The following is a 24,347-nucleotide window of genomic DNA, read 5'->3' as shown; positions in this document are numbered from 1 at the left end:
ATCCCTACTGGAATTAATGATAAATCTAATTATATGATGGTCACTGTTTGCTAAAGTCTCTCCTACCTCAACTTCCTTTAAACAATGCTCAATATTTGTTAGTACTATGTCTAAAACCTTCCTCCCCCTAGTAGGTTTATCTACCATCTGCACTAAATAGTTATCCTGAAAACTTTCCATAAACTTATTTTCACTAGCATCTCCTACCATCCTCTCCCAGTTTACTGACTTAAGATTAAAATCCCTAAGATAATTGTCTGACTAGTACACCCCTATTTATCTCATCTACCATAAGGTTGTCTACATCTGCTGACTGGTTAGGTGGTCTATAAAAGCTCCTACTCTAATAACCTTACTTTTGTTTACTCTAACATCCAGCCATAAGGACTCTACTCTGTTATCTACCTTAATACCATTAACCTGACTGGAAATGAAGGATTTTTTACATAAATAACTACTCCTCCACCTATCCTACCAATTCTCTGGTGTAAATACATAATGTATCCATCTACTTCATATTCTTTCCTATTTTCCTAAACTTTTCCTCATTTACCCATGCCTCTGTGACACATACAACATCTAAGTCCTCCTCAACTATATAACTAGATAACTCGTCCTTCTTGTTCCTAAGACTCCTGGCATTTACATAAAAACATTTAAGTCCTGCTACCTTCCTAGATGCTGTCTCCTTATTTGGAATCCTAATCTTATTCTCTCCTATTTGCACCTGGAAATCTTTCCTAATCTTTTCACTATCTCTGTTTATCCTATCTAATTTATGTCTAACATCTTTCTTCTGGAATGCATTTGCTACCTCACCCCTACACTCCATCCCAACTCCCCTCCAGACATCCACTCAGCACATCCACACCCTTCCTACTCAGATGCACACCATCCCTAGCATACAAATCCTTCGCCCATAGAACCTATCCCATACATCCACAAAGCTGACACCCACATCCTTACACATCCCTTTTACCCGATCATTCACACCAATGGCTCTAGACAACCATTCCTGCTAACATACACACGAGGCAAGATTCCTGACACTACACACCTCCTACCACTCTCCCTTATCTTGCCTAACATTTCCCGAAATCTTGCCACTAACTCCTCCGACCCACCTGCTCTGACATCGTTCCCACCTACGTGCAAAACTACTACACCCGCTCTCTCCATCCCCCCAACCCTCTTCTGCACCTCCTCACTCACTGTCTTCACACCTGCACCAGGCATACACACGTTCGTCCTCCTATCCCTGTCTTTCCCACAGAAAGTGCTATCTAAGTACCTAACCTGAGAGTCACCCACCATACACACCTGAGGTGTGCTAGGCACAACCCTCCTCCTCCTCTCCTCTACCCCCTTCTCTCTCCTTTCACTCACCACAACCACTTCATTCACTCCACTCTCACTCTCTCCCTCCCCCTCTAACAAACCGAACCTATTTTCACACTCAACAGGTTTAGTCCTATCCTCCCTAACTGCCTCTGCTTTCCTTATGGTTAAAATAAACCATAATTCTATGAAATAGCATTCTTAGGACACCCACCAGCAAGCTAAATCTACTGGCAAAGGCACAAAGAACTAGAGCCAGGAATTCTGATAGTGTCACCACAAGGTAAATACCTCCCGAAATGAAGTACTAAATATGGGGAATAATGAGATCATTCTTTGTGTACAGTTTCTCTATAGATCAATACACAACATATAATAAATCTACTAATTTTGATAAACACATCGCGTGGATGCTAAAGTTTTAAAGAGCTGTATCTCAAAACATGATTTTTCGAGATATGAAAAAAACTGTATAAAATCAACCATTATACATACAAGCTGCCTTGAAAATTGGTGTACTTATTGACAGGGATTAGGGTAACATTTTGTCAGACCAGTTTTTCCTTAAAGTGATTAGGAAGTTTTTAATGAGGCAAAATAACAGCATTTCATGCAGTTTTGATAATGTCATGAAATGCAAAAACTTAAAAAAAAATCATATCTCATGACATGGATAAATTGAAAAAAGTGTTCTCTACATTTCTAATAGGCATCTTTCAAGTATGTGCATGCCAAAGCACATTGCAAAACAATTTGAAATAAGGCCTGTACAACATTTTGAATGCAACTCTGTATGATGTCTTGAAGTCATTATGTCATTACTCTATCACATTCGTATTCATACTCACCAAAGACAACTAGTAGCTAATAATATTCTGAAAATTCCAACTCATGAAACCTATAACTTTTTTTAATGAATTTTTCAAATCTTGATCGCAGCATGCCCTTAAGATACAGAAGTTATAGTGATATTACTTCATGTGTGGTAACTTTTCTTATTTACTCTGATTTTTCATATGATGTAATTTGAAAACTAGACTAATAAAAATGTTATTAGCTTCTTTTTATCCTTACATATTTTGTGCAAGTGTTCATCTCATAATACTAATTGTCAGTACAGGCTATAGGGCATAACACAAATTTTTGTGAACATTGCCAGAGCTGGAAATACAGGTTAATCTACATAAAAAAAATATTCTATGCTTATATGCACTTGAAGGTGTTGTTTAGCTGTAGTGCAAAATTCCAAGTGTGGCCAGGAAACTGATACAATGCCAGGCAGAGTGGTTAACCATAGTGGAGAAACACCTTATCCAAACACTCATCATTAGTACAACCTATGGAATACATTCCAAACCTATTCATTGTCTCAGTCTTGGAAGGAAACTACATGTGAATGACTAGCAGTCAGCTGATTTGCTGCTAATCTTAGTCCTTCCCTCTCCCTGCCTAGACAGGTAATGGATGATGCCATGCAGGCTATTGATCTTTTATTGTTTATTACTTGCATGATATCTTTGTAACATTTATCAGTAAATCACATCTATGTTGCTATCACTTGTCTTGTCAAAGGATACTGTAAACCTCATAACTTATAAAAATCATGAAGTACTGCACATAAAAATGGAGCCAAGAACCACAACAAAAGAACTTTAGAAATTGGTGTCAAAGTTTGGTGACCTTCAAAGACATGTAATTCAGTTATTTTTCTTGCTATGTATATGGGAAAGTATTCATAAATTGAGGAACTTTTTCACATTTTATCTTTTACAAGGAGAACTATGTTACAGACATTTGGCAGCTGAGAGTATGAACATGATGTGATATCTCCAATTGCCTAGAGATCAGCTGTGGACCTTTAATAAATGTGATAGGTTTTTTTATTTATTTTTTTTACACACACACACACACACACACACACACACACACACACACACACACACACACACACACACACACACACACACACACACACAATGGATCGAGTTCCTTGAAGACAACAAATTAATATCAAATAGCCAATTTGGTTTTAGAAAAGGACGGTCTTGTGTAACTAATTTATTGAGTTTCTATTCTAGAATAGTTGACAGAGTACAAGAGAGAGAGGGATGGGTTGACTGCATCTACTTGGATTTAAAAAAGGCGTTTGACAAAGTGCCACACGCAAGATTACTATGGAAGTTAGAGGAGAAGGGTGGCTTAAAAGGAAGCACATTGAGATGGATAGAAAATTATTTGAGGGGGAGAGAAATAAGGACGGTAGTTAAAGATATGAAGTCCAAGTGGAGAGCAGTAGAAAGTGGAGTGCCACAGGGGTCAGTATTGGCACCAATACTTTTCCTCATTTATATTAATGACATGCCAGAAGGAGTGAACAGCTACATAAATTTGTTTGCAGATGATACGAAACTGTGCAGAGTTATAAAGCAAAAGGAGGATTGTGAAATACTGCAAGAAGACCTAAATAAGATCTGGGAATGGAGTAAGAAGTGGAAATGGAATTCAATGTGAACAAAAGCCATGTCATGGAAATGGGAAAGAGTGAAAGACGACCTGTGGGAATATATAAGATGGGAGATGGTGTAGAACTGGAGAAAGTAAAAAAGGAAAAGGACTTAGGAGTGACGATGGAAGAAAACAATCAACCAGTAAGCCATATTGATAGAATTTTTAGAGAAACATATAATTTGCTGAGGAATATTGGAGTAGCATTTCACTACATGGACAAAGAAATGATGAAGAAATTGATAAATACTATAATAAGACCTAGATTGGAATATGCAGGAGTAGTGTGGACCCCTCATAAAAGAAACACATAAGAAAATTGGAGAGGCTACAAAAATGGCTACAAGAATGGTCCCAGAACTTGAAGGGATGACATATGAGGAGAGACTAAAGGCTATGGATCTACCAACCTTGGAACAAAGAAGGAGAGAGGAGACCTGATACAAGTCTATAAATTGATCAACGGAATGGACCAAGTGGATAATGAGAAACTGATCTTGAGAGAAGAATATGACATCCAAGCACAAGATCGCATAGTAAAAAGCTGAGAAAGGGAAGATGTCTGAGAGATATTAAAAAATATAGTTTCCCGCAGAGATGTATTGAGACGTGGAACAGTTTAGATGAAAAAGTAGTGTCTGCAACGAGTGTGCACACTTTTAAAGTAAGATTGGATAAGTGTAGATATGGAGACGGGGCCACACGAGCATAAAGCCCAGGCCCTGTAAAACTACAACTAGGTAAATACAACTAGGTAAATACACACACACACACAACAAATTAATATCAAATAGCCAATTTGGTTTTAGAAAAAGACGGTCGTGTGTAACTAATTTATTGAGTTTCTATTCTAGAATAGTTGATACACTTAACCCTCGGCTATCGCGCCCAATTGGGGCTGAAATAGCCGCGCCATAGCCGAAAATGCGATAGCTGAATTGATCTTGGCGGCAAGGCGGTTTTGGCCAATGAGCGCTCATATATCCCATGACGTAATGGCTGGGTGCGCGATAGCTGGCATCTGAGGTCGCGATAATGAAATTTTAGCAGCTTTTTATGGGTGCGTGATAGCAATAAAATGCAATAGCTGAAGTCGCGATAGCCGAGGGTTGACTGTAGAATACATGAGAGAGAAGGATGGGTTGATTGTATTTGGATTTTAAAAAAGGCATTTGACAAAGTGCCACATGCAAGATTACTATGGAAGTTAGAGGAGAAGGGTGGCTTAAAAGGAAGCACATTAAGATGGATAGAAAATTATTAGAGGGCGAGAGAAATAAGGATGGTAGTTAAAGATATGAAGTCCAAGTGGAGAGCAGTAGAAAGCGGAGTGCCACAGGGGTCAGTATTGGCACCAAAAGTTTTCCTCATTTATATTAATGACATGCCAGAAGGAGTGAACAGCTACATAAATCTGTTTGCAGATGATACGAAACTGTGCAGAGTTATAAAGCAAAAAGAGGATTGTGAAATACTGCAAGAAGACCTAAATAAGATCTGGGAATGGAGTAAAGAGTGGGAAATGGAATTCAATATGAACAAAAGCCATGTCATGGAAATGGGAAAGAGTGAAAGACAACCCGTGGGAATCTATAAGATGGGAGATGGAGTAGAGCTGGAGAAAGTAAAAAAGGAAAAGGACTTAGGAGTGACGATGGAAGAAATCAATCAACCGGTAAGCCATATTGATAGAATTTTTAGAGAAACATATAATTTGCTAAGGAATATTGGAGTAGCATTTCACTACATGGACAAAGAAATGATGAAGAAATTGATAAGTACTATAATAAGACCCAGATTGGAATATGCAGGAGTAGTGTGGACCCCTCATAAAAAAGAAACATTTAAGGAAGTTGGAGAGAGACTACAAAAAATGGCTATAAGAATGGTTCCAGAATTTGAAGGGATGACATATGAGGAGAGACTAAAGGCTATGGATCTACCAACACTGGAACAAAGAAGGGAGAGAGGGGATCTGATACAAGTTTATAAATTGATCAACGGAATGGACCAAGTGGATAATGAGAAACTGATCCTGAGAGAAGAATATGACATTCGAAGTACAAGATCGCATAGTAAAATTCTGAGAAAAGGAAGATGTCTGAGAGACGTTAAAAAATATAGTTTCCCGCAAAGATGTATTGAGACATGAAAAAGTTTAAATGAAGAAGTAGTGTCTGCAACAAGTGTGCATACTTTTAAAGTAAGATTGGATAAGTGTAGATATGGAGACAGGGCCACACGAGCGTAAAGCCCAGGCCCTGTAAAACTACAACTAAGTAAATACAACTAGGTAGATACACACACAATGTTTTCAATCAGCTGTACATACTACTAGTTTTCTTACATGTATTATCTCTTCCTCTTTTTATGTCTTTAAGCAATTACACTAATGATTATGTATCCCCAGAGTTCCTGATACATACACTGGCTTTCGCAAGGCAGTGGAGGCTCAGAGCCTTGTGAGGGCACCATTGGTGATGCCAGATAGTATGAAGCCTCTCCCACCAGACATAGATGTGGGGCAGCTGCCAACTCTAGCTCAGCTTGGAGTTAAAGGTTTGTATTGTTTGATGCATGATAAGGAAGAATTACTCTTCCACATAAAGTACTGGAGGGTCTGTGCTCTATATCCTGTGTTAAGTCCCATAACACATAAACAGAGAGTGGAGGTGATGAGGCAAAGTACAAAAAAGCATTGAAAAAGCATCTTAAAAGTAAACAATGCAATTAATGATGTAGACTTCAACAGAATATATATATATATATATATATATATATATATATATATATATATATATATATATATATATATATATATATACAGTAATACTCCGCTTAACAAACGTTAACGACATTTCGGTTTAACCGCTAAGACCGATGGCAAAATTCACACCTCCCATTACCGCAATTATCATAAAAAATCAACTCTTATAAATTACTCTGGAAAAAAATCTGCTGTTAGTAGACATGACAATGCATCATCCTACAAGTTTTTATTGCTCTACTCACTATGGTTGTCTCAGAATAATAACCGATAATTGGAGAAGATTGTGGTAGCGGCAACTCGGGGGAGGTGCTTTTATGTGTATTCTTACATAATGTAAGGCACTGCTCATGTTTTTATGTGTTTTCACTCATATTGGCTGATTATAGTTACGTATGTTTTTATCAAGTGTGGGTGACGATGTTGTCACAATAGTGGGATCGGGATCTACCTCCAACCTGTGCACTTTGTGTCTTGTCCCGCCTTGTCTATCACTTTTATCACTAAACTTTAGCTTCCTCTTAGCACCAGTAGCCATAGTTGTAAATAATAGTTCCTTAAATAAGTAAATACGTAAATACGTAAATAATTATCACCGCGACACGACGCTCACGCACCTCACAGAAATTTGCGGGAGACTAGCTGGCTAGAGCGGTGTGCTTCCTGGGAGCCGACAGTACTACCATAGGCCTACGTCATGACCAAGTATAGCAGCGCTACCAATGCTAGCGCGGTTTTTATTAGCGCTCAAAGTAGCTGCCCCATTTAAGGACTATCGGAAGTGTGCTATGCAGCCATATTTAAGGCCTGTCAGACTTTACGGGTTAACGTATTATATTAAGTTAAACCAAAAAGTCCGCATAACGTACAACCACATCTGATTTAGTGAATTTTCTGGGTTTGAATTTGCTGGGTGAGGAACCGAACGCGGCAGCTTTGCTGTGATTGTCTGGCTCCCGCCTGTCTCTAGGGCTCCTGGAGCTGGATCCAAGATTCTTTAACAACCTCAGAGCAACCTCCTGCCGCGAAATGGCTTCCATGAACGCTTGGAGGGACGGTGATGAGGTTGCTCTGAGGTTGCTGGGAACACCACCCCTGGAGGTGAATTACTAATGAAATACCGTGGTATTTCATTAGTAATTCACTATCACTCACTGCCACGGAGTCCAGGTTATCCTCATGGCATGAGCATATATGAATACTAAGATATGATATCCATTATAGCAGGCAATAGAAATGTGAAAACAAATTTAATATCGTGGTGAAAGACAACACGCCAAGCTAAAAAGGTCACAAGAAGAAGAAGAAGCGGCCAAGTCGCCGGAGTCTTTGCCGTCTGTGGCCGATCTCATCATCTCTGCTTTATTTTTTGGTATTTCATGTAAGATTTCACTTTATGCATTACAAAACAATCCTTTCTTGGGGGCAAGGCTTGTAAAAAGCTAATGGAAATATACATATATATATATATATATATATATATATATATATATATATATATATATATATATATATATATATATACGAATTTCCGCTCTACGAACAACTTTGACATCCCCTATCCTGTTCGATAAGCGGAGTATTACTATATATATATATATATATATATATATATATATATATATATATATATATATATATATATATATATATATATATATATATATACAGGCAACGCCCCTTTAACGAAGGGGTTATGTTCCTAAAAAACCCTTCGTTAAGCGAAACTTCGTTAAGCAAACTAATTATAACAAGTTTGACCCCTGACTGAACTTCCATTGAGAGTAAACAAAGCGTGAGTGCATCATAGTACAGTGAAAGGTTTAATGAAAGTAAAAATTATGAAGTTAAACATTTAAGCAGTTTAATTTAAGACTAAGTCATTATAATGTACACTAATGTATGTATGTAAGTAACTTTATAATGTTGATGATCTTAAATTTATGAAGAGAGGGAGAGTGGAGTGGGAAATACGCTAGCTGGCAACCTGTGGAATGTAAACAAAGGGCGCATCATTGTACCGCATACAAAACTTATGTACCACATTTCCACTTAAGGCTTTCCATTTTATCCATTGCAGAGTTACAAGTTCAGGTGGTTCTTTTAGCTTGCAAGGAAGATATGATCTCACCAACCTTCTTAATAGAATCTGCTGACTTGAAAATGGTAGACAGTTGATGTAATCAAGCCATGATGGGAAGCAAAGCTATTAGTTTTTTCACCTCTCGTGTCTATGAATAATATCCAGCTTCACTTCGAGAGTAAGAGACTTCCTGGTCTTCTTAGCAATGCTAGGTGACATTGCAGGGCGTTTTGGTGGCATGTAGAGTGAGGGAAGACGAGCTGCTGCTGACACTGTTATTGTTTTGAACAGGGGGAGTGAGTGGTGCGCGTTTTGTCCAACAGAGGCGCTGGTGTATTCAAGCTTGTGTGATACGGCAGGGCTTTCAAACTTTGAAAAAATTACCTGGATAAAATTTCATTAAAGCGAGTTTGGTGTTCGTTAAATGAGCAGATGGTAGTAAAAGGAAACCTTCGTTGTTGCGAAATTTCGTAGTGTGAACCTTCGTTTAGTGGGGGTTGCCTGTGTATATATATATATATATATATATATATATATATATATATATATATATATATATATATATATATATATATATATATATATATATATATATATATATATATATATATATATATATATATATATATATATATATATATATATATATATATATATATATACATACATACATACATACATACATACATACATACATATACACACACAGGTAACTCGATTTACGCCTGTTTTTGTTATAACACGACCAAAAAAAAATTTGCGCGATCGGTTTGCTTAACTATGAGATGGAGGGATGTTGGCTAGAGGCAGTAGAGGAAGGAAAGGATTTAGGAGTAGTGATAGACAGGACTATGAAATTTTCAAAGCAATGTTTAGAAGCAAGAAATAGGGCAAATAGGATCCTGGGTTTTATAAATAGAAATGTTAGTTAAAAAGTAAGGAAGTGGTGCGTAGCTTATATAATTCCTATGTTAGGCCCCATTTAGAGTATTGCATACAGGCCTGGTCACCCCACTATAGGCAGGATATCAACATGTTAGAAGCAGTTCAGAGAAAAGCAACTAGGATGATACCAGCATTAAAGTGCCTGGAGTATAGAGATAGATTAAAGGAATTAAACATGTTTTCATTTGAGAGGAGATGTATAAGAGGGGATATGATAGAGTTATTTAAAATGTTCTCAGATACAAACTACATAGATGTGAGATCTTTCTTTACCTTAGAGGAGGGAAATAGGACTAGAAATCATGGCAGGAAGATTAGAAAGCAAGGCTGCAGGTTAGATATAAGAAAATATTTCTTTAGTCATAGGGTGGTAGACTTCTGGAATGCATTGCCAGAGACGGTTGTAAATAGCACAATGTTTAAAAACAGATTAGATAAGCACTTAAATTTATTAGATTTATAATTATGTATAGCACTGCATGATAGTTTTTATAAGAAATTTACTATAGATAAACAAGACATGATCCCCATGTATGGGGACCACAAATTATAGAGGATTTCGCTGCAGGACTTAGCCCTGTTAATGGGCCAAATATTTAGAATTAATATATAATGTATTGTGTACTTGTAAGTGTATCTTTAAGTACTGATGACGAGGTCGCTGTGCGACTGATACAAGATAACCTAGATGGGCCCTGGTGGCCTTATTATTTATGTTATGTTATGTTAAGATCTTTTGGAAAGCCATGCTGAATCTCTCTCAAATGATGTACTTATAGAGCTAGACATGGCATCACAGGAGGCAGAAAAAAGGGAGATGAGGAAGAAGAACCTGTGCGTGGCCTTGACATCAAAACTCTCTCTTAGAGAATGTCTCGGTGGTATTGAAAAAGATCTGGAAACCCTGAAGGAATGTGACCCAAATCCTGCCAGGAGTAGCAAAGTGGCTTATGACGTAGAGAAAAGTGTCAAGATTTATCAAGAAATCTATGATGAAAAAACAAGAAAAACCAAACAGACCTCCATCTACTCTTTCTTCAAGTCAATCAGACATGCCGTCCCTGTCACACCTGCCGACCCTGCTACAACAGGCCCTTCCACATCCACTGCCGACGGTTCTACAGCTGGTCCTTCCTCAGTGTGTATATATATATATATATATATATATATATATATATATATATATATATATATATATATATATATATATATATATGTATATATATATATATATATATATATATATATATATATATATATATATATATATATATATATATATATATATATATATATATATATATATATATATATATATATATATATATATATATATATATATATATATATATATATATATATATATATATATATATATATATATATATATATATATATATATATATATATATATATATATATATATATATATATATATATATATATATATATATATATATATATATATATATATATACAGTAAGCCCCTGAATTTAGCCAAGTCCAGCTTAGCAAAACCCTTATTTAGTGACTCTGGAAAAAGGCCAAGCCCTCAAGTTTAGCGATTTTCCCTCATGTTTAGCGAATGTACTGCGCTACACTGTCCCGCCTCCCGCTTGCTCTGAGCCAATCGTGTGTCTGTTTGGCCGTGACTCAGCTCCACAGTGCCTCCGGCATTCCCGCTCGACACGAGCTATTGTGTGTGTTACTCCAGCGTGTGAACTAATTTTTTGTGCTCCTATCCTCGTTGTTTAGCAAGTTTCGCTATCACCATGGCCTCCACTAGTGGTTCAGGGGGTGCTGATTCTCGTGAAGGTGTCGATGTTGCAGCTGTAAATAGGGACTTTGGGCGGACGAAAGACTGATTGGTATTTTTCCCTATTTAAAGTAGTATTCATATTTGGCGAAATTCCAATTTAGCGATGGTTTCGGCAGACTAATAGGATCGCTAAATGTGTGGGCTTACTGTATATATACTGTATATATATATATATATATATATATATATATATATATATATATATATATATATATATATATATATATATATATATAAAATGAATAAACTGAAAGTAAAAAACATGGCCATTGGACATTCTCATGCTGCTCGGTAAATTGCTATTTTGCTAATAAAGGCAGACTCGTATAAATGGGAAACCCATTTGTCATGATGTTAGTGATAATGATACATATATGTGTAATCCTATCCTCATTGTAAAGTACCATAGTGTCATTGATCTAAATCAGTCCAACTCTGTTTTCAGAACAATCTATTGACCGAAGAACTGCTTTCCCATTCTCTGGTGGTGAGTCACATGGTTTGGCTCGATTAAGGCAGTATTTATGGGAAACAGATAATGTATTCACCTACAAAGAAACCAGAAATGGTTTACTGGGCTCAGACTACTCAACAAAATTCAGTCCCTGGTAAGATGTTTTTGTACTTAGTATAGTTACTCACATACTTTTTTTGCAGTTTTGATAGATATATAGCTAATCATGGGTTCTCCAAGTATGGAATTCACTTCTGCACAGATGTATGATGTACTGTACATCCAGTGACAGATTGTGTGAGTTTCCATATCCCATACTAGTGGGCAGGTCACAAGCACCTGATTCAGAGGAGGGAGACTCATATTTCTTAAATGGCATCATGTGAGGCCATACACACAAATGAATAAATATTTATTAAATTGATAAAATGATAAGATAATGATAATAGTAATTGTGATTACCGTAAAAGTAATAATGATAACAATAATGCACCCACTGGTAATGAAAGAGGCATGATTATGTTTTTTGGTAATTTTTGTGTCACGCACACACATACCAATGTTTTTTGGTTTCACTCCCCTGGTGAAGCATTCAGATGATGCCTTATTGAAAAGTTCTTTTAACTGAATACACATTCGTTCAGAGTTCTTTGTTTTACCATGATGGAATTATCATTGTTTTTATGTCATCTTTTCAATCAATGCCACACATAGTGCATAGTTCTTTGTGGCAGTCATGTTTCCCTAGAAATGTATTTAGACTAAAGACCATCCTTCTGTAGAGTTGGTAAGATCTACTGTGTTGGTTTAGCATATTTAAGACTTACATGATAGTAACACTTAAAACATTACACCAACATGAAATGTGTGATCAAATTTTTATTACAAATTAAATAAGTTACATTACTCATTACTTTTTGTGAACAATCACCAGTCATTACCAAGAATGTAATTATGACACATTCATTGTGCATACTTCATAAGACCAAACACTGTTCTTTCATATTGACTCAATGTGTACACTAGTAATCATCCCTTATTTGTTCTTTTTCACGAAAACTGTATACCAAACTGCCACTGGATATCTAAGTCTGTGAAGTTTGTGTATGGTTATCACATATTGGTATTCTTTTTCTTGCTTTGCAAACATGTAAATTATGTTCATTATATTTTTTCTTCTTTACAACAGGTTGGCTCACGGTTGTCTCTCTCCACGCCACATTCATGCTGAGGTGCGTCGGTACGAGAAAGAGCGGCAGGCCAATCAAAGTACATACTGGGTTCTCTTTGAGATGATCTGGAGGGATTATTTCAAGTAAGTTCAGTAGTGAGGAAAGCATGAAGTGTGTTTGATGCAGTAGACAATGTGATGGAATCTTATTATTATTATTTTTTTTATTTATTTATTTATTTATTATTTTTTTTATTTATTTTTTTTTTCATTCAAGCTGCAAGAAACATTTTCGGAGTTATATTTTGCTTCCATGCATTGTTATTCTTTTCCTTTTTGACTGCTTACATTAATGGTAGCCACAGTGCATTATCTTTCTCGAGTATGCTCGGTCTTCTATGCATGTGGCACCTACCATTTACATTTGGCTTCCATAAATATCCCTCAGATTTATTATTTATGAAAATATTAATTCATTCGCCCTATATATCAAGCATAAAAGGTTTGTAGCTTGGTACTACGACAGAATGTAATGTGCAATAAATTTGATACATACAAATACATATGCATGTAGAACATTTTTTACTGGTCATAAGACTAGTAAAAAATTGGACTGCTCCAGTATTTTGATTTCTGTTAGTTTTTTTATTAACTTTGAGTTATATGGCACCATTAAATTGTTTTAAAACAAGAAGCACACTTTTTTTTGTAATCTCAATAGATAAGCAATTCATGATCAGTGTCTTAACTTCTTCATAGTTACTGGAAACTTTCTTTTAAACAAACATGCAAGGAAAAAGAAATGTCCATTAACACCAGAAATGTGTTACACTGGATTTGACTTAGTGGTCCCCTTTCTTTTTGGGTTTATTCAATTGTTTTTATTTAAAAGAAAGGAGATAGGTATGATATTCTGTACCGTAATTTAAAAATGCTAGGTATTATGAAACTAAAGCTTTATACAAAACTTTGATATATCTTAGCTCAATTTTGTAGCTTTATGGTATATATATGAGGCCCCTCGTGCTATAGTATACCCAAGCGCCATCCTGCTCAAATTTGAGATAATGCTATCACACGGTCAATCTGACCATATAGTACTTTCATGTGGACGTGGTGGATGTGAAGAAATACAAGATAATATACGCGAAAAACCCAATAGAAATTTCTTGGGTTTACGTCCTTAGCACTCGGCACACGTATTTTTATGCAGTGCGCGAGGTAAAGTATACACAAACGCCATTCCCGTGACAATAGACAAAGCAGCCTGCTTTTCGCGCATGCTAAAGTGTACCCATGCGACATAAGCGGCGTGAATAGTCTCTTCCCCAGCCTCTAGTGCAAGCTATAGTATTACTCCCGCTCTCGTCCCGAGCTTGAGTTTTTGCTTACAAGCTTGCCATGCAGCACGTGTTGCTCTTAACATATCAGTGTTTTCAGTGATCATAATTGAGGAAAATAATGTCCAGTGATAGTGAACATGTAGATGATGTGGAGACTATGCCTTCTTTTTTTGTAAAAAGAATAACCTCAGCAACACTCCATGTCATTACTGCTTGCTTTGTGTGATTATTTTTAATTCTTTTAATAAGGTTATTCTTTTTATGAAAGCATTTTCTTGTTTCGGTATAGTACCAATTAAGGTTTTTCTTTTAATAAGAATAAGAATAATGTAAAACTAATATAAAACTAAAATTATTCTTAGTGCTTCTGTTGTTACTTTGTTTGCTATTGCATCAATGTTGCAGTTTTCAGCCATGGGTACTTCGTGTGGTACGGGATGCAAACTTTGGTTCTTACTAGGCAATTACCAATTCAAGCTATGACCAACAGTGTGTAGCCACTGTGATTCTCTTGATGACAAAAAAAAAGGCAAAAGCAAGGAAAGGCAAAGGAAAATGCAATGTATTTATAACATTCAGAAAAAAAATTATAAAAAAAATATTTTATGGCAATAGCTAAACAAAATCATTATCAAACACTCTATTGACACTCACCATCATTGTACAACATAAAAGAACACGCTAACCTCTGCCAGGTATAATGGTTCTTGCATAAAATGAAAACTTTTTTGCCAATTCCTCATCTTTTTTGGTTAATGATGGGGGGACGGGGAGTGTATCTTAACAAAAAGTTGATGGAGCAAAGTAGAGATGATAGGCTTTAAGATGATGCAAACCCCATTACTCTAGGTGTAATACTCTTCATGATATTGATCTTTAAAGAAAAAAAACTTTGAACTCGATTTCTGAGACTTTTTAAAAATGGTGGATGGATATACTACAGTATATAAATATATATATATATATATATATATATATATATATATATATATATATATATATATATATATATATATATATATATATATATATATATATATATATATATATATATATATATATATATATATATATATATATATATATATATATATATATATATATATATATATATATATATATATATATATATATATTTATATATATATATTTTTTTCCTCTCCCATTCTTGCCACTTTTACTGTATTGCTTGACATTATTCTTTTTAAAAATGGATGTACCTTGTTTTTGTTTTAAAATACTAGAAATGCTAAAATATTAAATTAATAATAGATGGTTTTAAATTTGGAATGTTCTTAGAAAAATATTGTTGACAGATTTGTGTGTATGAAGTTTGGAGACCGTGTATTCTATCCATCAGGAATAATGGGCAAGAAAATCCGTTGGAAAAAAGATCATCTCATGTTCCAGAAGTGGAAAGGTATTTATAAAACCAGTGTCTTATAACTGGGGAAAGATTGAGAATTTGTCTATCTGTAAATGAAATAGAATTAGCAAAGTAGAGAGAGAGAGAGAGAGAGAGAGAGAGAGAGAGAGAGAGAGAGTTGAAAACTAGGGGATTTTTTATTAAACATTGTTTTGTAGTGAGAAATCTATAATTGGACACCTTGCTCATCTTTTCTTTACTCTACAGAAGGCAGAACTGGAATACCATTTGTAGATGCCAACATGAGAGAGCTGCAGGAAACAGGCTGGATGAGTAACCGTGGCCGACAAAATGTTGCATCCTTCCTCATCAAAGACATGGGTCTGGACTGGAGACTTGGAGCGGAGTGGTTTGAATCTCAGCTGGTTAGACATCTGATGAGCAGTTTTCTTTTCCTTCATACAGTATCTGGCACTCAAAAGGGAGTGTGTGGAGTTGCTAGAAATGGAGATTGTTATGATGTGAACATCCCCTTGGGGGAGAGGTAGTAAAGTTATAAAGTACTAATCGAAAGGAACTGGTGGTGAGGCAAATGGAATGAACTTTGATGGAATTGGATCAGGAGTCACAATCATAGTGTTGCCATCAGTATTATACTATAAAATCTATTAGAAGATATTGCTTATATTATCCATTCTTTGAAAAAAAGATCTACCATATTATCAGTTGATAAAACACCATAGTAATTGTGTATCTTTTCCTTTCCCAGCTTGATCATGATGTTTGCAGTAATTATGGAAATTGGAACTATGCAGCTGGCATTGGTAATGACCCAAGAGAGAATAGGAAGTTCAACATGATCAAGCAGGCTTTTGATTATGATCCAAAGGTATGGTAGAGTTCAGTTTAACTCATTTTCCAACATTACCTGTTTTCTAAATTGTAATTCAAGACAATCATTTTTTTTTTTTTTTCTATTGTGAATTTGTCTTTAATTGAAATAAAATAGATTATTTTTGTGAAAAATGTGATTAACTTTCAGGGTGATTTTGTGCGATGCTGGGTGCCTGAGTTGGCTGGGTTGAAGGAAGCAATGATCCACACTCCATGGAAACTTACTGGAAATCAGCTAACCTCTGCAGGGATTGCTCTAGGAGACACCTACCCAAATCCTATCTTGGTTGCCCCTGAGTGGGGTCGACACCAACATAAAGGGGTGAGCACTATGACCTTGTGCTCTCTCTCTCTCTCTCTCTATCTCTCTCTCTCTCTCTCTCTCTCTCTCTCTCTCTCTCTCTCTCTCTCTCTCTCTCTCTCTCTCTCTCTCTCTCTCTCTCTCTCTCTCTCAATAGTTTCCATTGCCAGGTTGTCACCAGGTATTAGAGAATGTCTTGTAGAAGTGCATTTCTTATTAAATATAGCATCTTTTTAGTAATCATCTAATAATGTTTAGATTGCCTAGTGCAGAGGACATCATGAGGATAGAGAGGTACTGAGGAAGTTTTAAAACTTTCTTCACTTTCCCTCTTCCTCCTCCTCCTCTTCCTTTTCCTCTTTTCTTTCTTTTGTTGTAGGTGTTATTGTTATTCATACCTTTCTTATTTTGCTTTTTTGTAAAATAACAGAGAACACTGAATCTCCTCAAGCAGCAAGTTGATGCCCACTCTATCTTCACAGTCAGGCAATTTAAAGAAAGCAACCCCATGTTTCTGGCATGTGTCACACTTAGAACCATGCAAGACTACCTTAAAAATTGCTGAGATTTCGATGGTATCATGCTATACCTAAACCATGGGTTACTAAGGTTCATCATAGCCATATGGTGGAAAACTCAGAAAATTTAAGTGCATGGGCATGAGAGCCAATTAAGTCATTACATACATAGATGCAACATGTAGATTTTGTAATGAAAATAAGGGTAAAGGAAGTAGGAGGGGATAGAAAAGGGACAACTGTCAGTTGCCTCAGACAGCTTCGTTTCAGTGAGGAATAGAAGATGAGGTTTAGTAATAGAGGTGGTGTTTTACAGATTGAAAATTGAACATTGCAGAAGCAAATAGTCAATATCAGAATAGTCTGACCTGCAGACATTTATGGTCCAATCCCCAGAAATGGACCACAGTTTAGAACAATTTTAACTTTTCATTCCTTGCTCTTGTCTAGTGTCATGATTCATTATATATATTTCAACAATGGTGTTTCTAATCTTTACAAATTAAGGGTTGATCTGTAGCCACAGGTGAATCACAAGGAAATTTGTAATATTTATTGACTATATCTGGATCTTATTGCAGATGCAAGGAAAAGGACCAGCATTCAAAGGACCAAGACAGCGAGGGATTGACTTTTATTTTAAATCACCTCCCAAAGTGTGATGTTTACTGCAGTTTATTATATTTCTTAATGATAGCACATATTTCATCTCAAGAAAAAGCTCACACATTTCAGTGTTTAATGCTAAGTTCTGAGTCTTACTGGTTCTTTTATACTGTCACAAACTACTAGAAGTATCAAATTACCTTTTTATGTGGCAACCTGACATATAATGAAGTATATGGTTGTATAGTAGATTGAAGTAAGCAAGTGACTCAATTTCTGAAGTGCACATGTAAAGAGGCAGAAATCTTACATTTATTTATTAAGTATCAATATAGAAGCACAGGGGGAACACTGTTTAAACACAAAACATGAAAGTAACAATAAATCCATTCTGTCACTAAACCTGACATACATGTGAATAAAATAATAACCCTATAGCTTAACCCTTTCAGTGCTCCAGATCACGATCGTGGCTTTGAGGGAAATGCCTCCTGTCCACAATCGTGGTCCCATATTTGACGAGTCACAGAATTAAACCACGCGCCTCCTGGCTGCTGCTAGTTGCCAGATGACATTCTCCCATCTTCCCTCGACTCATGGGATGCGCCATCAGTTGCGTGGTAAGAAAAGTATAGTCACAATGGCAGTAGAGTATCAGATGCCCCTTTTTTCACAATTATCATTATTTTACGACGTCGCTAGTGGCTATTTGTGCATTTATTTACAGAAATAACAAGAGTAATGATCAAATCTTGTTGTTAGAGAGCAGGTATGCCAGATATTATTCATTTATTGGTAGTATATTGCGTATTTTGTATATTACCATATATGGGCATGCGTATCCTCGCTCATGATAGTATGTACATCAAGAAAACACTCTGAAAACGTATTCTATATTATTTGTTTGGGCCTTATGTATGCACAGGTGTGAAAAACAATTACCCTAGTACATTCTGGAGCAGTTCTGAGCAACTGCAGTTCAAATCAGGCTTAAAATTCTGTGTAATTTTGTGAAAACACCTGCACAAGTTGCAGCGAAAAATAACCACCCGCTATGATAGCAATACTCAACAGCGCACAACATACCACCAGAAAGCCAACTTCCTATCATTATTGCACCACTTTCCAGAGTGAGTAAAGACCTAATTTTTTACAGTAGATGCGTAACACTTTATTATGCATGAGAATATTGATTCTTTTCAATTTGGAAACCTCGATTTTTCGGCCGAATTTGCGTCTCACAGACATGACCCAAAAACGTATTTGCACCCTGAAAGGGTTAAACAGGAGGAACACGTAAGGGGGGAACCACAGGGAAAAGTAGTGCCATAATTCAGCCTGCTGATGAGGAGTAATCTGGTGCAGTATGAGAGAGGTGTGGAGGTCTCATGGTGTCAGTGGATACTATATCCTTGGATAGGGATAAAATTCCTAGGGGCCAGGAGCTTTGAGATCTGGGCTTTGGATGACAAACTTCTGAACAAGGAGGGTAGGCTCATTGGAGGGTTAAAACTGACTCTGAAGATGGTAGGGAGTTGGAGGGGGAAAGAGCAGCAGCAGTGCTCATTATATAGGTACATAACAATACATATATTGAAATGAAGATGTCTGTATGAATTATATTTAATAATATAATTAATAACCTTGAGGCACTAAATGCAAGAATCTTTGGTATTGGTTGCTATCACCAAAATGACTTTTTTTTTAATCATCTCAGTTTATAACATAAAAGAGCATAGAATTTGGTCCATGTATGAGATGTTTTGTTAATTTCATTCATCTTTCACTCTATGTCTACCAGGTTGGCAATCCTAGACTTAGTGCCACCCACTTATACACACATCATGCACCTTCTCTGCCAAGACAAAATATGATAGTTGTATTAATGATTATTGCCTTTTCGTTCTTTTTTTTTCTGTAAAAAAACAAGTGAAATGACTGCCCATTCTGTAGTCTTATTGGATGAATACTAACACTTTACTCTGTGCTTGTTGTAAAAGTCAGTTAACCCTTTCAATAACATGATGTCTACATAGGTGTCATGATGTGCCGGTAGCATACGTTTAAATCTACATAGGCGTGATTTTCATATTCTGTTGTAGTTGCTGCTGAGTGATCCCATATCTTGTGTCTAGCTGAAGACTCATATATTGTACATGAAGTTCTATTGCTTTTTGCTTTATTCTCACTGATCACATAAAAGAGCTATATCAGAGATTCTTCACCTGTGATCTGCGATTTGCAAACTGCCAGAGGTTCACAGAAGATTTCCAGGGGTACTTAGATGGTTGATCTATTGATACCCTTTGCAGTACCACTGCATATTGAGTTAGTGACAGTCATTAAATTAACATTCCAGGGGTATTTTCATTAAATTAACATTCCAGGGGTATTTATATGGCTGATCTTATTATCCTTTGCAGTACCATTGCATATTGAGTTAGTGTCAGTCACTAAATTAACATTCTGTTTGATGTCAGATTACTGGGGTTTCAGGTAGATGGTCTTATAACTCAGATTTCTTAATGAGAAAAAGGTTGAGAATCCCTGAGCTATATCATGCCCCAACCTGTATCTAGAATGAGGAGGCATAGTCTTTATCCTTCTATCCTTTTTCTTATTCCATCAGGTAGGGAAGACCATATATGGGGAAACTTCCCTCCTCCCTAATTTCTCTCTCTCTCTCTCTCTCTCTCTCTCTCTCTCTCTCTCTCTCTCTCTCTCTCTCTCTCTCTCTCTCTCTCTCTCTCTCTCTCTCTCTCTCTCTCTCTCTCTCTCTCTCTCTCTCTCTCTCTCTCTCTCTCTCTCTCTCTCATATATCAGAAATTAGATAAGTTATCGCTCACAACCCCATACCATATATAAGCAATGTGCATTTTTCAAGTATCCAGCACAAAGTGGGTAAAATGATTGGGTAAGGGGATTGAAGACCTCTCATATCTTCTATTGATATTTATGTATTTATTTATTACTTTCTTTTACAAAGTATGGCATCTTGTCTTGATTAATATCCATCCTTTAAGGAAGGATCCCTGCTTGGTATTTAGACTTTTAAGTAGCTAATTAAGTAGGAAGAATTATGCCAAATCTTGTTCAATTTTGTACAATTCCAAAGTTTACTGATGAAAATAAACTGAAGTGATATCTTAACAATCTCTTATGTGAATTTGGAGTGTATATATTTATTTCTAGAAACTAGGCACAGATATCAAATAATCTAAAGCAATGAAATATTTACCATCTTATTCCTAAAATATTTTGAGTAAAAATCAATATTTAATACTTTTATATGTTGATGTTAGTGTATATTTAACCTAATCTCACTCTCTTGAAAGATATTTCTGGTAACTATGGTTACAATCTCAAGGTATCTCAGGGATTGATCTTAAATAAACTATTATTTTAACAATGTTTTCTTTTGGTGTGATTAATTCAGAGAACTTCATAATTTGTATTTCATATATTTGATAAAATATCGCCTCAACTGTCACCCTTTCATTACACATCCTAGATATAAATGTAGATTTCCTCCTTTAGCTCATAACTTGTAGCAACTGCAGGTTTGTAGGTATGACCATAAAGGTAGGACTGTTGATTAGATCAAGAATGCCATGATATCTGGCTTATATTTTATTGCCTGATCTTAACAGAATATAATTCTTTGACTGGAAAGAAGTGGCAGATTCTATGTACATATATACATATACACGTGATATACTTATACACGTGGTTGGCAATCCCACAAACACTAATACCAAAGACTAGGAGGATATTCTACCCCAATGTACAGGATTAAACTCTCTTGTGTGGTTGCTTTAAGTAGGTCTGTGATGCCATCATTCTAGAGGACATAAAACATTACACTGCTGCCTACCATTGTGTCATCTTGAGATTATTCACTGGTAGTGTAGCTCTTAGAAGTGGGTCTAGACCAGTGAATTCTCACTTCTCAATCTTTTTCTCCCTCCCTCCTCAACCAGTTTGTGTGTTTGGATTTTCCTTTCATGGTCGATTTTATAAATAGTGAAAACCTACAATACCACATTGACAGGTAGACACACACATATGGATTTCTTAAATGTATCTGATACTGTTCTGTGTATACCTAGGATCCCACATTATTAGAATATTCGTAACCACACAACATGGGGCGATCATACCCAGCCAATAAGGAATATAAGATGTAAGAAAAGTGTTCATTGTTTTCAAAATGCTTATAAAAATTAATTATGCTATTATTCTACTTCTATTATCATTTAACTTCTCTTTTTCAATAAGTAACTGTAATCATAATAAGTACAAGATCTAAAAACATGCTGGTCACGTGTGAAGCTGCGCAGCTGGGCTTCTGAGGAGCGAGAAGAATGGCAAGCGTAGTGGCCTGCAGTCAAGGATTCTATAGTATAAGGATATACGGGTTTAATGAGCGGGCTGGAGGAATTGATTAGGGAGCTTAGCTTCTAACAGATGGCGCGCGGGTCGCATGTAGTAAGGGGGTGAGGGATGGGGGGTTCCATCAGCGTGGGAGGATGAATGCCGTTACAAGATTCAAACAGTCAGTCAATCACGGGAAGGAGTGCAAGGCACATCAGCCATCGCCCACCTCCGGTTCTAGGGTGATTCGTCCCCGGGTGAAATGTCCGGGTTGATGCATCCCCGGTGTTTTCATCCCTGGAGGATTCGAACCCTAGGGTTATTTGTCCCCTAGGGTGATTCGTTCCCTTGGCTGTATTTTCGTTGCATTAGTTACGAAACTCCATTATTACTACAAGATCCCACCATCAATGTGTATTTACCTAGTTGTATTTACCTAGTTGTAGTTTTACAGGGCCTGGGCTTTATGCTCGTGTGGTCCTGTCTCCATATCTACACTTATCCAATTTTTCTTTAAAACTATGTACACTCTTTGCTGACACCACTTCCTCACTCAAACTACTACACTACTGTGTGTGTATATGTGTGTGTGTGTGTGTGTGATGTGTGAGTGTGCTGTTCGAATCAAGGTTTGATACATCAGATTGTTAGCTTGACTACCGTTCATTGGTTCGATTTTCTATTTTCACTTTCCAGTACATGGGCCACCACAGTCAGAGCAACATGCCACATACAATCCTATCAAGCCGTGGCAGGAAAAAGCTTGTTGATCTTAACTTTATCTATGCTGCACAGAAGAAAAATGCCGATAGAACCAAGCAATACTGGCGATGTGAGGTTACTGCATGCAAGGCTCGTGTTCACACAACAATAGGGGACGAAACCTTCACCATTGTGAAAAGTGTGAACGAGCACAATCATTCCATGACTGCTGCGGCTGTGAAGGCGAGGGAGGCCATGGTCGAGCTGAAAGCTGTTGCTACTTCCACTCAAGAATCTTCTCGTGCTTTGGTGGCTAACGTTTTATCAAAATTGGATGAACATTCACTGGCTCATGTACCGTCCAATTCCCCAGACTCGCACTGGCTATGTTATTCCTGAAGAGTACACCAAGTTAAGAGTCGGGAGAGATAATTTTGCAGCATGATTCTGGCATTGAGAATGATAATCGTATTCTTTTATTTGCCTCTGCTCGGGGGTTGAGGGATCTTGTCCACTATAAAAGTTGGGGTTTTGATGGAACCTTCAAATGTTGTTCCAAAATCTTTGTGTAGCTCTTTACCATTCATGGTCGAGACGGAACAATTAGTGTTCCTCGAGTCTTTGCACTGCTTCCTAGCAAGACTGAAAAAACATACACTCAGGTTTTCTCCATTCTTAAGGATTTCAACCTGAACTGAATCCTCAAGATGTGATGATGGATTTTGAAATGGCTTCTTATAACGGCTTTATTGCCTCTTTCGGTTATGCATCTGTAAATTTTTTGTTTTTTCCACTTAAGCCAAAACATTTACAAAAAAGTAGTGGACTGCAATGAGAGGCAAAGGTACCATCGTGAGGATGAGCATGCTTTGAAAATACGTTGTTTCACTGCTTTAGCATTCTTGCCAATACAGGATGTAGTGGCTGGTTTTGAAGAGTTGTTGATGATGATTTGCCTCAAGAACTTATTGATTACTTTGCTGTAAATTACATTGGTTCAGAGAGAGGTCGTAGTCAGAACTGCAGGAGAATGGTTCCCAGGTTTAAAATTGCTGATTGGAATGTTCGTGATGGAGCCCTTCAAGATAAACCTCGCACAAACAACAACTTGGAGGGCTTCCACAATGCCCTTCAAAGTTCTGTAATGCAAACCCATCCTAA

The 24,347-nt window shown here is 36.6% G+C and overlaps 1 protein-coding gene across 4 annotated transcripts in view; it reads left to right on the top strand.

The window, feature by feature from the left end:
* The window catches only part of LOC123515893 (cryptochrome DASH-like), a 32,216-nt gene extending 13,669 nt beyond the window's left edge, over positions 1-18,547 (top strand). For all 4 annotated transcript variants that reach the window (XM_045274786.1, XM_045274787.1, XM_045274785.1 and 1 more), the window contains exons 6-13: positions 6,254-6,402; positions 11,903-12,065; positions 13,101-13,226; positions 15,742-15,845; positions 16,059-16,216; positions 16,561-16,680; positions 16,834-17,007; positions 18,086-18,547. In XM_045274786.1, coding sequence (XP_045130721.1) covers positions 6,254-6,402; positions 11,903-12,065; positions 13,101-13,226; positions 15,742-15,845; positions 16,059-16,216; positions 16,561-16,680; positions 16,834-17,007; positions 18,086-18,166 — 1,075 coding nt within the window. In that variant the 3' untranslated portion in view covers positions 18,167-18,547. The remainder of the gene's footprint in view (positions 1-6,253; positions 6,403-11,902; positions 12,066-13,100; positions 13,227-15,741; positions 15,846-16,058; positions 16,217-16,560; positions 16,681-16,833; positions 17,008-18,085) is intronic.
* The last annotated feature ends 5,800 nt before the right edge of the window (positions 18,548-24,347 follow it).

This window comes from Portunus trituberculatus, chromosome 40 (assembly GCF_017591435.1).
Source record: "Portunus trituberculatus isolate SZX2019 chromosome 40, ASM1759143v1, whole genome shotgun sequence".
Lineage (NCBI taxonomy): Eukaryota > Metazoa > Arthropoda > Malacostraca > Decapoda > Portunidae > Portunus > Portunus trituberculatus.
This window is presented reverse-complemented; position numbering and strand designations above follow the sequence as displayed.